Source organism: Microcaecilia unicolor, chromosome 4 (genome assembly GCF_901765095.1).
Source record: "Microcaecilia unicolor chromosome 4, aMicUni1.1, whole genome shotgun sequence".
NCBI lineage: Eukaryota > Metazoa > Chordata > Amphibia > Gymnophiona > Siphonopidae > Microcaecilia > Microcaecilia unicolor.
In genome coordinates, this window is record NC_044034.1 from 320,594,779 (window position 1) to 320,608,066 (window position 13,288).

A 13,288-nucleotide genomic window follows, 5' to 3' on the forward strand; every position below is an offset into this window, starting at 1 on the left:
AGCAGTCTGTGATACTGCAGTGAGGGCCAGCACAATGCTATTAGGATGGTGCACTAGGCAAATCTTCAGCTTTGCCTCTCAACCCCCTCTCAATTGATTTTTAATTCCCTAGCCCATATCAGCTCCAAGAATTTGATAAGTACACCCAACAATCTGGATTACCCCATAACCTTTCCCAGAACAATCCTGCACAAAATGGACATCATATTTTATTTTCAGTATATTTACATAATTAGGAAGCTTTTTATCCAACTAAATGGGCTATTTGAAAATCACCCACCCTCCCTGCTGTTAAAAGTACATTCTGATTGTTCTTTGTGTAGCTAGCAGGAACCTATTGTTTTGCCATGAAATGGGACATGATATACTGCCTTTCTGTGGTTTTTGCAACTATATTCAAGGTGGTTTACATAGTATATACAGGTACTTGTTTGTACCTCGGGCAATGGAGGGTTAAGTAACTTGCCCAGAGTCACTTGGAGCTGCAGTGGGAACTGAACCCAGTTCCCGAGGATCAAGGTCTGCTGCATTAACCACTAGGCTACTCCTCCACTCCACAGCCAGGAATACTGAATGCAGTATTTCTGGCTGCCCCCCCCCCCCCCGCAGAAGCTGCAATCCTAGGCAACTGCCTAATGTGCCTAATGGTTAAACCAACCCTAATTGCAATCGGCAGAAAGGAAACTGGTTTTATCTCTGCCCCTTTCCCATTTTGTAAGCATTCAGTACTCACAAGAAGCTCCCAACTTCTCTATAGCCATCACTGCCCAACTTTTTGTTGCTAAATTGTTTGCTGCTGTGGTAAATAAATTAATACGATCAGCATAATACTATAAACATAAAGTAAAAATGACTTCAGCTATACTATTCACAAATCAAACCAAGGCCAGGTGAGACCTGCAGAAACCGAATGAGTGGAAAATGATGTAGGACTAGATTCTGTATATCATGCCTATCTATAAAGTATGCCTTAATCTAGACATACTTTATAGAATAAGCTTAAATGTCAGCGCGTTTTATAGAATATGCCAGGCGACCATCCGTGCGACTAAATTTATTCATGGGCAGTTATGCCAAGTAAAACTTGGTGTAAATACAGACGCTTAAATTAGGGGTGGACTGGGTGTATTCTATAACAAGCATAGATTTTAGAAACGCCCATGACCCACACATTCTACGCACATGGTAAATTCCCCATTTCAACTATGCAACTTAGAATTTACTCATGTCAAATTATAGAATACACTTAGACTGTTCTTTGCATAAATTCTAATTAATGCCAATTAGTGTCAATAATTGCTTGTTAAGTGGCAATTATCGGCACTGAGTGACTTGCTAAGTAATTAAGTTGCATGTGCAAATCCAGAATACGATTGGATTTGCACTCGCAACTTAGGTCGCACTATATAGAATCAGGGGAATAATTTGGAAAATGGGCCTCTGTAAGTCTCAGTAGCACAGAGCCACAGGCCATTATAGAATCCTACTGCATACACCCCAGTGCATGATCCATTGGCTCCTCCAACAGGGTGCCATCTCTCCGTGTCAAACTGCATTCTTAGCTTTGCACATATAAAGGAAAACACATTTTCTGACTCTGAATTTAAGTGGAACTGTCATCTTTAGAATCAAAGGAACACTGTTTTGAATCTGTCCATCCCTACCCCAGACCTTCAAGCACTGTTTGTGGTTAGGGGAGCTAGTCCTTAGGAAAGCTAGATTCTTTGCAATAGCGTTTACTGGCCCAACACAAGAATTATCCCAAGGTGAAGGTGCTCATGAGTTTGAGATCACATAGGTCCCCATTTTCAAATGGATGTCTCTGTTTCTCATTCTATTCATTTTAACAGAGGAATACAGCAGATTTAACCAACTGAACGGAATGTAGAGAGATCTGCTTATATTTAATGCTGTTGTATATTAGGCTCAAGTTATAGTTTAATCATGCCAGCAGCATCCATTTCCATGTGAAAACGAAAGTGGAAAAAAAGAAAGCAAAAATAATCCTCAGCTTCCAAATAAGCAGCAAGATCCAAGGCCTATTACACATCTGAGGTCCGGATGGTCTCATCGTCCAGGGATAAGGGAAAGAACCTTTCTTTCTCATGCTGGGGTTCAGACCTATGCCTCAGCCTCTTGCCTTGCATGTTTGCTTCCTCTGAGAAAGTGGACCCATACAACAAGCCCTTGGGTGGCCCAAATGTCTCTGTAGTGGTGGGTTGCCTTCCCTCCTTCTGTGGCACTGGGGTCCATGGCTGCCAGGATGAGGTGACAGAAGGGGATTTACAGAGGCTCTTCTTCTCTTCTCCAACTTTTCTCAACCCTGAGGGTACAGGGTTAAAGGAACTTGAAGGATAGGAAACTCCAGGCTGATTCAGGGAATTGGATCTGCTGAAGGCCGCTTCCTGTAGAGACACGCACAGAACATGACATATTTATCTGGCATGGAATGCAGTACTCATAACTCAACAGTCAACAGCAGGAACTATTTAAACACAGCTTTGTGTGACTCAGAAAGTTATGTAGAGTCAAGTTATTTTTTTTTAAGTTTTATTGGAAAACAAATCTAGAATACAAATTGAAAGACTTTGTATAACAGCATAAAGAAAAACAAAGCTTCAATATAACCCTTCCTACCCTCATATATCCCCCTCTTTTTAATCAGTACCCTATCCAACCACCACCCACCCTCTCCTAGGGACACATACAAAACATACTACTCTCCCCTCCAACAGCCTCCATCAAATTCACATAGAGGGGCATAATTGAACGAAAACGTCTATCTCCATGGGCGTTTATCTCCGAGAACGGGTCCGTGAAGGGGCGGACTGAACCGTATTTTCGAAAAAAATAGACGTCCATGTTTTATTCGACAATTTGTGAGCTGGGCGTTTTTGTTTTTCAGTGATAATGGAAAATGAAAGCGCCCAGCTCAAAACGAATAAATCCAAGGCATTTGTTCGTGGGAGGGGCCAGGATTCGTAGTGCACTGGTCCCCCTCACATGCCAGGACACCAACCGGGCACCCTAGGGGGCACTTTTACAAAAACAAAAAAAAAGGTAAAAGAGCTCCCAGGTGCATAGCACCCTTCCCTTGTGTGTTGAGCCCCCCAAATCCCCCTCAAAACCCACTGCCCACAAGTCTACACCATTATTATAGCCCTAAGGGGTGAAGGGGGGCACCTACATGTGGGTACAGTGGGTTTGGGGGGTTGGACGACTAATAAGCATTAAGCAGCACAATTGTAACAGGTAGGGGGGGGATGGGCCTGGGTCCACCTGCCTGAAGTCCACTGCACCCCCTAACAACTGCTCCAGGGACCTGCATACTGCTGCCAGGGAGGTGGGTATGACATTTGATGGTGAAAATAAAAAGTTGTGAAACATCATTTTTTTGTGGTGGGAGGGGTTTAGTGACCACTGGGGGAGTCAGGGGAGGTAATCCCCGATTCCTTCTGGGGGTAATCTGGTCATTTAGGGCACTTTTTGGGGCCTTATTCGTGAAAAAACAGGGTCCAGGAAAAGTGCCCTAAATTCTAGCTACAAATGCATACTTTTTTTCCATTATTGGCGAAAGGCGCCCATCTCTCCTCGGCCGATAACCACGCCCCAGTTCCACCTTTGCCACGCCTCCGACATGCCCCCGTCAACTTTGTACGCTTCCGCGATGGAGTGCAGTTGAAAACGTCCAAAATCGCCTTTCCATTATACCGATTTATTCGTTTTTGTGAGATAAACGTCTATCTCCCGATTTGGGTCGAAATCTAGGCGTTTTTCTCTTTCAATTATAAGGTGGATAGTAACAACAGTTTATAGACATTATGACGGACCTGGTGCTCCTTGCGAGTGCCAGTGCTGATAGGTGTCCCATATCTTATGAAAACAGAGCAACTGGTTGGTACGCAAAGCAGTCAGTTTATTGATGTGATATATATAGTCCATCTTCTGCAGAACTTGGGCAACTGATGGTGGAAACGGCTTTTTCCAGGCTGCCGTAAGCACTAGTTTCTCAGTCACAAAAAAACTAGCAGCCAAGTGGTGCAACTCCTTCTTGATACCCACCAGCTTAAAATGAAGCAGACAATATTCTTCCCCCATCGGGTAAGTCACTTGGAGCATACATTGTAAGGTTTGTAATATAGAGGTCCAGAAGGTCTGCACCCGAGGACAAGACCACCAAATATGATAGTCTCCTGTTGCCCACAAAGCCTCTAGCATGACCCAGAGCCAACTATAAAAATACGAGCAAGGCGAGAAGGGGTGTAATACCAGCGATACAGTATTTTATAGTTATTCTCTATTAAACTACTAGCTATCAGAACTTTCAGCAAATACCGAAAAGTAATTTCCCACTGTGGATAATCCCAATGCGTACCTAGATCCTTCTCCCACTTTTGTATATACCATTGGATAGGGTCCTTGGAGAACAGCAAGGCCTGGTACAATCAGGTAATACTACCCCAGGCTCCACCCCCTTCATTGCTCTCCTCAATGGAGTTTCCTCAAGTGCTAGTTCTCCATGAGCCCTGCCTATAATAAAATCCTGTAGCCTCCAATAGTAGAAGCGGTCAGCCTCCACCAATCCATATTCCCCCCGTAAATCTGAAAAATAAACAAACTTCCCTCCTCCCAAATCTGACCCAAAGTGCAAAGCTCCTGATGCTCCCATCGCTGATACGTAGCATCTAGACTACTGGGCAAAAACCCTGGGTCCCAACAAATAGCCATCTGCAAAAAATAGAGTCGTTTAGGGAAAAAAGATTATTGAATCCCATACCAGGTGTGCAGGGGAAACTGGTGACTTAATGGAAGGGATTTTAAAAGGCCAGCCAAATCTTGATTTGGAAGCCATATCACTGACCAAAGGGGGACCACACCCACTACTACTACTACTACTACTACTATTTAGCATTTCTATAGCGCTACAAGGCGTATGCAGCACTGCACAAACATAGAAGAAAGACAGTCCCTGCTCAAAGAGCTTACAATCTAATAGACAAAAAATAAAGTAAGCAAATCAAATCAATTAATGAGTACAGGAAGGAGGAGAGGAGGGTAGGTGGAGGTGAGTGGTTACAAGTGGTTACGAGTCAAAAGCAATGTTTAGAGGTGGGCTTTCAGTCTAGATTTAAAGGTGGCCAAGGATGGGGCAAGACGTAGGGGCTCAAGAAGTTTATTCCAGGCTTAGGGTGCAGCGAGACAGAAGGCGCGAAGTCTGGAGTTGGCAGTAGTGGAGAAGGGAACAGATAAGAAGGATTTATCCATGGAGCGGAGTACACGGGAAGGGGTGTAGGGAAGGACGAGTGTGGAGAGATACTGGGGAGCAGCAGAGTGAGTACATTTATAGGTTAGTAGAAGAAGTTTGAACAGGATGTGAAAATGAATAGGAAGCCAGTGAAGCAACTTGAGGAGAGGGGTAGTATGAGTAAAGCGACCCTGGCGGAAGACGAGATGGGCAGCAGAGTTTTGAACCGATTGGAGAGGGGAGAGGTGACTAAGTGGGAGGCCAGCAAGAAGCAGATTGCAGTAGTCTAAACGAGAGGTGACAAGGGTGTGGATAAGGGTTTTGGTAGTGTGCTCGGAAAGAAAGGGGCGGATTTTACGGATGTTGTAAAGAAAGAAACGACAGGTCTTGGTGATCTGCTGGATATGAGCAGAGACATAGGGACCACCCAGGATTGCTCTATGCGAACCCACGCTTTTGAAGATCTGGATAACCACTCCGCCAAAATACGAAGCTGAGCCGCTATATAATACAATTTAAAATTGGGGACCCCCATACCTCCCTTAGTTCTGGGCTGATAATCAGTCTCTGGACCCTTGGTGGACGTTTTTTCCAGATATACACATAAGCTCATTTACACAACTTAATAAAGAACTGCTCTGGAACAAGGAGAGGAAGGGCCATAAAATGATAGAGCAACTTTGGCAAGACAATCATTTTTAAGTGCAGATATCCCCCCATCCACGAAAGGTTTAGTCCCTCCCATCTATCCAGATCAGCAAATAGTTCCTTTAGCTTAAGAGAAAAGTTAGCTGCATAAGCTCAGTATTGGGGTAAGATTAACTCCCAAATATCATATCCATTTGATGGCCCACCTAAAGGGCATCATTCTCTGAAGGATATCCACAGTTTCCCTGGGCACCATTATGTTAAGGATCTCTGACTTTTGCATGATAATTTTGAAAACAGAGACCAGTTCAAAGGTATTTAGCATGTCTACCAAATTTGTGAGAGATTCCTAAGGGTGAGTGATAGTAAGGAGAATTTCATCCGCAAATAGTAACAGTTATGCTGTCAGGGGCCTAGTATGACTCCTGCAATTCCAGGGTGATCTCGTATCAAGCTGGCTAAGGGTTCTATGACCAGAGCAAATAATAGTGGTGATAAGACGCAGCCCTGCCTCATCCCCCTATGGAGGGCAAAGGCAGGTGTGGAGGTTCCATTGATTTTCAAACTTCCCAGGGGATTAGTGTACAATAATTGTAGCCATTGTAGGTATTGATCCCCCCAGACCCCGGTGAAGCAGTAGCCGGAACAGAAAAGGCCAATGCACACGGTCAAAGACCATCAAAGTGTCCAGCAAAAGCAAAAGCATTGAGGCCTGGTTCGTTCTTGCCATGTGAACCAGGTGAAGGGCCATACGAATATTATCAAAGGTCTGATGACCCCTAATAAATCCAGCCTGATCTTCGTGTATTAACCGGGGAAGGTAGCACTGAAGGCAATTGGCTTATAATCAGTATTTAAGAGAGAAATGGGACGATATATGAAGAACTCAACAATGTGTCCTTCCCTGATTTGGCTAGTACTGTAATTGATGCCAATGTCCAAGAGTATTGTAACTCTTGACGGAGTATTAGGCCATTAAAAACACGTAAGAGCACCGGGGAGAGACTTTTCATATAGCATTTATAGAATCTAGTAGAGAAGCTGTCACATCCTGGGGTCTTGTCCAGAGGTAGTTCCTTGATAGTCCCCTGGACCTTATCCAAGGTAACTGGAGCCAACAAGGACTGCACCTCCGCCAGAAAAAATCTAGGCATTGGAGCCATATTTAAATAATCTTGAATATCTATGTTTGTGTGGTCAACATCCAGTGTACAGAGCTGAGAATAGTAGTTCAAGAATACCCTATGAATCAATGTATTATCTATCTGAAGAGTACCCGTCTCATCTCAAATGCCAGAGATATAGTTTCTAGTCTTTTGTTTCTGCAATTTGTGTGCTAGCAAGTGGCTGGCCTTGTTGCCAGATTCAAAATGGGATTGCCACACCCTCTGAAGAGTATCCATAATCTCTGCCAAACGGAGTGTCTGGAGTTTCATCTGAGTGGTATGAATAGATTGTCGTAATGCCGGGGTCACCCCTTGCTTCGTCCGCTGGTCCATACCCCGTCAGCAAAGCAGTTTTTTGACAATGTCTAGTTTTGTTGAGGTGAGTTTGTAAAGCTATTAGGTTTACCCCGAATTACTGTCTTAAGGCCCTCCCAAGGAATATCTGGAGTGACCTCCCCCATGCCATTAAATTGCAAGTATTCCTGGATCTCTTTTTCTATTTGCTGCACATTATCAGGTGTTCCTAAAAGGGCATCATTAAGTTGCCAATAAGTAACCCCTATTTTAGCAGGCAAAACATCTAACCCGAAGAGCAAAGGGGCATGGTCTGACCAAGTATATTGTAAGATACCTGAAAATTTTGCCCTGCGCTCCATAAATAGGTACCCAAACCCTGGAGCAAGACCCATGTACAGAGAAGTAATGAGTATAATCGTGCCAAGAAGGATAGAAATGACACCAAATTCCAGCGCGCTAAAAAGCTCTGAAAATACCCTGTATTACTTTGTGAATATTGTGCTCCCCCTGTAGAATTATCCACAGTGGGAATAATGTTAGTACTGCGCATACAAAAACTTCAAAGAGAACAACCATATCAAACAGATTAGCTCAGGTTTTAAGCACAAAGCTGCTGACTACAGTAAATATCATGCAATCTTTCACTTCCGACAGTGCCTCCTATGCAGATTATTGATGACCTACAGAGAGGCAATATATATATATATATATAGAGAGAGAGAGAGAGAGAACAAATATCTGGAACAGCTGTACAGTTTTCATGTTTTCTGTTCAGCTGGGAGAGCAGTGTCTGATCGTTGTCTCTTCAGAAGCTTGTTATTCGAGACCCTCTGCCATTTAGGAGTTGCGGAGGAGAGAGAGAGAGACAGAGACAAAAGGATGATGCTGGATGATGAGGGGGGAAGAGTTAGAGAAATGGAGCAGTGCTGGATGGTGGAGAGAGAGGGAAGCAATGCTGGATGGTCGGGGCAGGGGAAAGAGAGACATAGAGAAAGAGAGAAAAAGGGGTGATGCTAAAGGGGGATTGAGACACAATGGACAATGCTGGATGGAGAGAGAGAGAGAGAGAGAGATCTCTCAAGTGGACAAGATTACTGTAGCAATATACTGGAAAATACAACTGTCTGTTGGCTGGCTTATGCAATTACAATATTTTAAGCTTGATTAATTGAACAATTAAAATTTGTAATCAATATGCAGCCCTAATACTAAGAGATGTGAAAGGGCAGATAGAAGGGTAGGTGGGGATACATGCTGTTCGGGGGGCGGGAGCGAAGGGGGAAGGGAGGTTACAGTATGAGACACAAGTGCAGGTTAGTTGCATTGTAAGCATCAAAATCTTTCTTGTTTTTTTAACAGAACTATTTTGCTTCTGATTATTGACAGATTAACCTATCTAATGTGTGTAAGAAAATATGCTACAAAATATTTGATACTGTCCCTTCCCTCTGATTTGGATTGTTTTCAATAAACATATTTAAGCATTAAAAAAAGGCCTAGTGTTGCATGAGGGATCACTTTTACTCCCCACCCCCCTCCCGAGTTGACCACCAATCCTCCAATCTTTCCAGCCTCTCAAGATGACCCCCAAATCCTTTGACTCCCTACTGCCCCTAAAATATCCCTTGTAGTCTAGTGGACTCCACCGCCATGACTCCTCTGGGTCCCCCAAGAGTAAATCCCTGGTACTCCTAATTCTTCCCCCCACCACACACACCTTAAAGAAAAAGCAGGAGCAATGGTCAGTCACTTCTCCGTCATCTTCCAAAATGGCAGCGCCTGACCCCATGCAGTGTACCCTGCCATACACTTGAGGATCAGGGGGTTATCTCAGGACATGAGGTGATTGGGGAATTATCCTGGGGGCCAAAACAGGCATTGCATACAGTACTGTAGAAGATCTAACCCTTCTATGTCTCCTTTGAGGAGGCATTAAAGCTTCTGCCTTCTGCGCACTTCTCTGCATCGGGGATGAATATCTGATAGCTTCATTAATATTTATTTCAATATTCTGCATGTTGGTATCCTACACATGGATTCATGCAGCATTACCTTGTGCTGTAAATACTTCTCTTCTTCACGTAGCCATAAGATAGCACCCAGAAGTTGCACTAACCTTGCACAAATATCTGTGTAAACCTTCTGCATTGGCCCCTGAATCACGTTTCTTGCCTTTTGTTCTCTCATCCTCAAGGTGAGATATTGAAAAATCCAAAGCTGAATCCATCCAGTTTCACCCTGTGCCCTCATCCATATATTTCCAACTCACTGAAAATCTATTTCCAGCACATTCTCACTGCATGACAGGTTTACAATGGTTTCCATAACATTCATTCGATGAATTATAGGAGTTATCCAAAGCTCAAATAATCCATCCTCTCCTCAATAATTAATTACATTAATTCTAAGCAAAAAAAAAATTATATTAGCAGCCTGCCATACTTTGTAACGCATCTTCAGGGACTGGAGAGCTGCTCGGATTGCCTTTATCCAGTTGTTCATATCTTCTGGACTGTCTGCCTGGAAAAAAAACACAAAACAGAGCAAGGTGTTATTGTCTACATACTTGACAGAAGTATGCAGATCCCGACATCCTTTTCTCTTCTAGGCAGGAGGGACTGATTAGTATTCCCAAACACAATAACTATCGCTTTTGAAGTTCTACCACTTGTGGAATCTTCTAGGGATGAAATGCTTTCATGCACATCTCAGCTAGTGGCTCCATCAATGCTGCATCCTGCCACATTTCACTGGAAATGCATTTAACTCTGAAAGGCAAACACTTATAGAGGGAAAGTGAGTCTCCAGGAAGCTACGCAATTTAAGAAGCAGGTGCTGAGAGCAGAGACTCACTGCAACTGTACTACAAACAGGTTGCTTCAAAGCAAGCACTACATGTGAACAAGACCCAGTGGAAATGGCTGGCATTTTCTGATCAGGGGATGTGGAACATATTGCAATGTTTAAATCAGTTTAGCTATATGAGATCAAACAATTACAGATCTGTGATGCCTTTAGTTAACCGGGGCTGTATGCACACTACACTGAACAGATCAGCATATGTGTACCCTTCACCAACAGGTGCACACGGTAATGGTTGGCAACCAACTTCTCAAAGGGACATTTAATCAAAATTTTTAGTACTGGGGAATTCTTATAGACCCTTTTTGGAAACCACCTTGATGATTCAAGATAGTTCTTTTCAATTGGAAAAACAATTAAAAATATTGGGAGTTATTTAATGTAAGGTTCAAATGTGCGATGCTCATGATGATCATCTTACATTTGAACCTTACATTAACCTACTGATCACTAAAGTTTTTAACTCTATGAGGAAACTGAGACCAATAAGATCCTGTTTCAATGCTTCTGCCTGCAGGTTACTGGTTCAATCCCTTGTTTGATCCCATTTGGATTACTGCAGTGTTTTGTTTGTGGGCCTAAATGAGGGTCTTCTTAAAAAACTTCAAACATTGCAGAATACCGTTGCACGTTAAAGAAGCTTCACTGGCTTCCGGTCAAGGCTCGTATTATTTTTTAACTATGTTCTATGACTTTTTTAATTCTTCATGATCTTTCCCCATGAAGGGAAATCCAATTCAATTGTCAATTAGGTACACGGTCATTGGCAGTAGATTGTCCCTTCTTTTACAACTTCCAAGCCCGAAAGGCGTGTTTTATAAAACTTTATTTAGTGGTACATTTTCTTTTCAATTTTCACATTGATGGAATCTACTACCTTTAAATATTCAGCAAATATCTCACTAGCCTTCATTTTAAAAAGTTAAACTAATTTTTATGATTTCTTTTAAAATACACTTATTTTTTTTCATCTGCTTTTTAATTATTTGTATTTCCAGAGTTTGTTCTGCCTCTTATACATTGTGCACCGCAGAGAACTCTTTGGGGACATTGCGGTATAGAAGCATGCAATGTAATATAAAGCAATGCCATCATAGAAGGAGGATGAGTGCTTTATCTTTTTGTTCCCTTTCCTTGAGTATTGTATGAAACAAATTTGCAACAATCTAGAATGAATTACAATGTTTCACTGGATCTTAAACTGAAAAGAAATCTTACACACAGCCAATGGGCAGCTTTATTAATGCGTGGGCAAGGCATGTGGAGCTAAGTCACTTTGCTCTAATTCAGCACATTAATTTAAATCTGGTGACTAAGAAAGCCCTTGCAGTCACCTGATACTACAAAACAATGAAAGGGAGAGGAGGGGATGGGGACATATCTACCATTTTCTGGAAAGCATTGTGGTCAGCAGCACAACACTGCGTTATATGGAAGGGGAATTCAAACTGGAGGGTACTTTACCCCTATAAGGAGCCAGCTCTAATTTAGGTGGTAACAAAACAGCAGAGGGGGGGGGGGGGGGGGTGGAATGGCTGGTATCTACAATAAAATAGAAACCATCAAAAGAAAACCACGCAGTATGGTAAAACAAAATCTTTTATAATGAATTGTTCATTTGCTGGTACAAAAGTCACCTGCCTGACTCGTTCACGTTTTGGCTTGCACCTGCTTTAGGGACATATGCTGTTACCTTAATGGGGAATCTCAAATGTAATTGTCATTCAGAAATGAGATCTAGTCAATTCCTTTCTGCAGTTCCAAAACTCTATTGAGCAAATGGGCATTCCCATGTGGCTCACACAGCATTTGTTTTAGGCACAAATAGTCAAACCATTTAAAAACCGGTTTAATCATTAGTTCAGCAAAAAAAAACAAAAAGCAAAAAACATCTGGGGGGGGGGGGGGGGCAGTAGCAACACTGCCATGTGGAAGGTCTCCAGTTCAATCCCACAGTTAGGTCTTTTGCACTGGCTCCTCTTTCCTTGTCTGCTGGGGAGGCAGCAGCAGTCACAGCACCCCAGGAGAAGGCATCATCATTGATTTTTGTAAGCCGCTTGGTGGTAAGTGGGATGAAAGTTTTAAAAATAAGTAAATAAATTGTTAATGACACCTGGCAGCTAGATTTAGAGCTGATGTTACGGGATTCCAGAGGGCTCCCAGCACCAGGACCATCACTGTAATAAACAGACTAAGAACAGTGGGAGGGTCTCTGAGTAGTTGTGAATGGAGGCTCATGTTGCCAGAATCTCAGTACTGATTCTGACTGAACCAGAAGAAATAGAAGAAAGGAGGAGCTACCTGTTTCCCCAAATCAAAGCATTTAATGTTAGGGTATATGAAAGCTTGTCACAGAAACATTAAGGGGCCCTTTTTCTAAACTGTGTTAAGTGATAACACACACTTAATGCTGAAAAAAAATGGCCTAATGCAGGATAAGTGTTCTGTGTTAATTTTGCCATCTGCGTATACTATCAGGGGCATTTTCGAAAGAGAAGGGTGCCCATCTTCCGACACAAATCGGGAGATGGGCGTCCTTCTCTCAGGGTCGCCCAAATCAGAATAATCGAAAGCCGATTTTGGGCATCCTCAACTGCAGCCCGTCGCGGGGATGAACAAAGTTCACAGGGGCGTGTCGGAGGCGTAGCAAAGGCGGAACTGGGGCGTGCTTAAGAGATGGGCGTCCTCGGCCGATAATGGAAAAAAGAAGGGTGTCCCTGATGAGCATTTGGTCGACTTTAGTTGGTCCATTTTTTCCATGACCAAGCCTCGAAAAGGTGCCCAAACTGACCAGATGACCACCGAAGGGAATCGGGGATGACCTCCCCTTACTCCCCCAGTGGTCACCAAACTCCCTCCCAACCTAAAAAAAAAAAAATTATAATTTTTTGCCAGCCTCAAATGTCATACCCAAGCTCCATGGCAGCAGTATGCAGGTCCCTAGAGCAGTTTTAGTGGGTGCAGTGCACTTCAGGCAGGCAGACCCAGGCCCATTTCCCCTACCGGTTACACTTTTGCTGGTAAATGTGAGCCCTTCAAAACCCACCAGAAACCCACTGTACCCAGATGT

General features: G+C 43.1%; 1 protein-coding gene across 4 annotated transcripts in view; it reads right to left on the reverse strand.

Moving 5' to 3' along the window:
- Window positions 1-1,317: 1,317 nt before the first annotated feature.
- The window catches only part of PLEKHA2 (pleckstrin homology domain containing A2), a 142,152-nt gene continuing 130,181 nt past the window's right edge, over window positions 1,318-13,288 (reverse strand). For all 4 annotated transcript variants that reach the window (XM_030201910.1, XM_030201911.1, XM_030201909.1 and 1 more), the window contains exons 11-12: window positions 9,799-9,876; window positions 1,318-2,405 (exon numbers count right to left, since the gene is read on the reverse strand). In XM_030201910.1, the coding sequence (XP_030057770.1) occupies window positions 2,043-2,405; window positions 9,799-9,876 (441 nt within the window). In that variant the 3' untranslated portion in view covers window positions 1,318-2,042. The remainder of the gene's footprint in view (window positions 2,406-9,798; window positions 9,877-13,288) is intronic.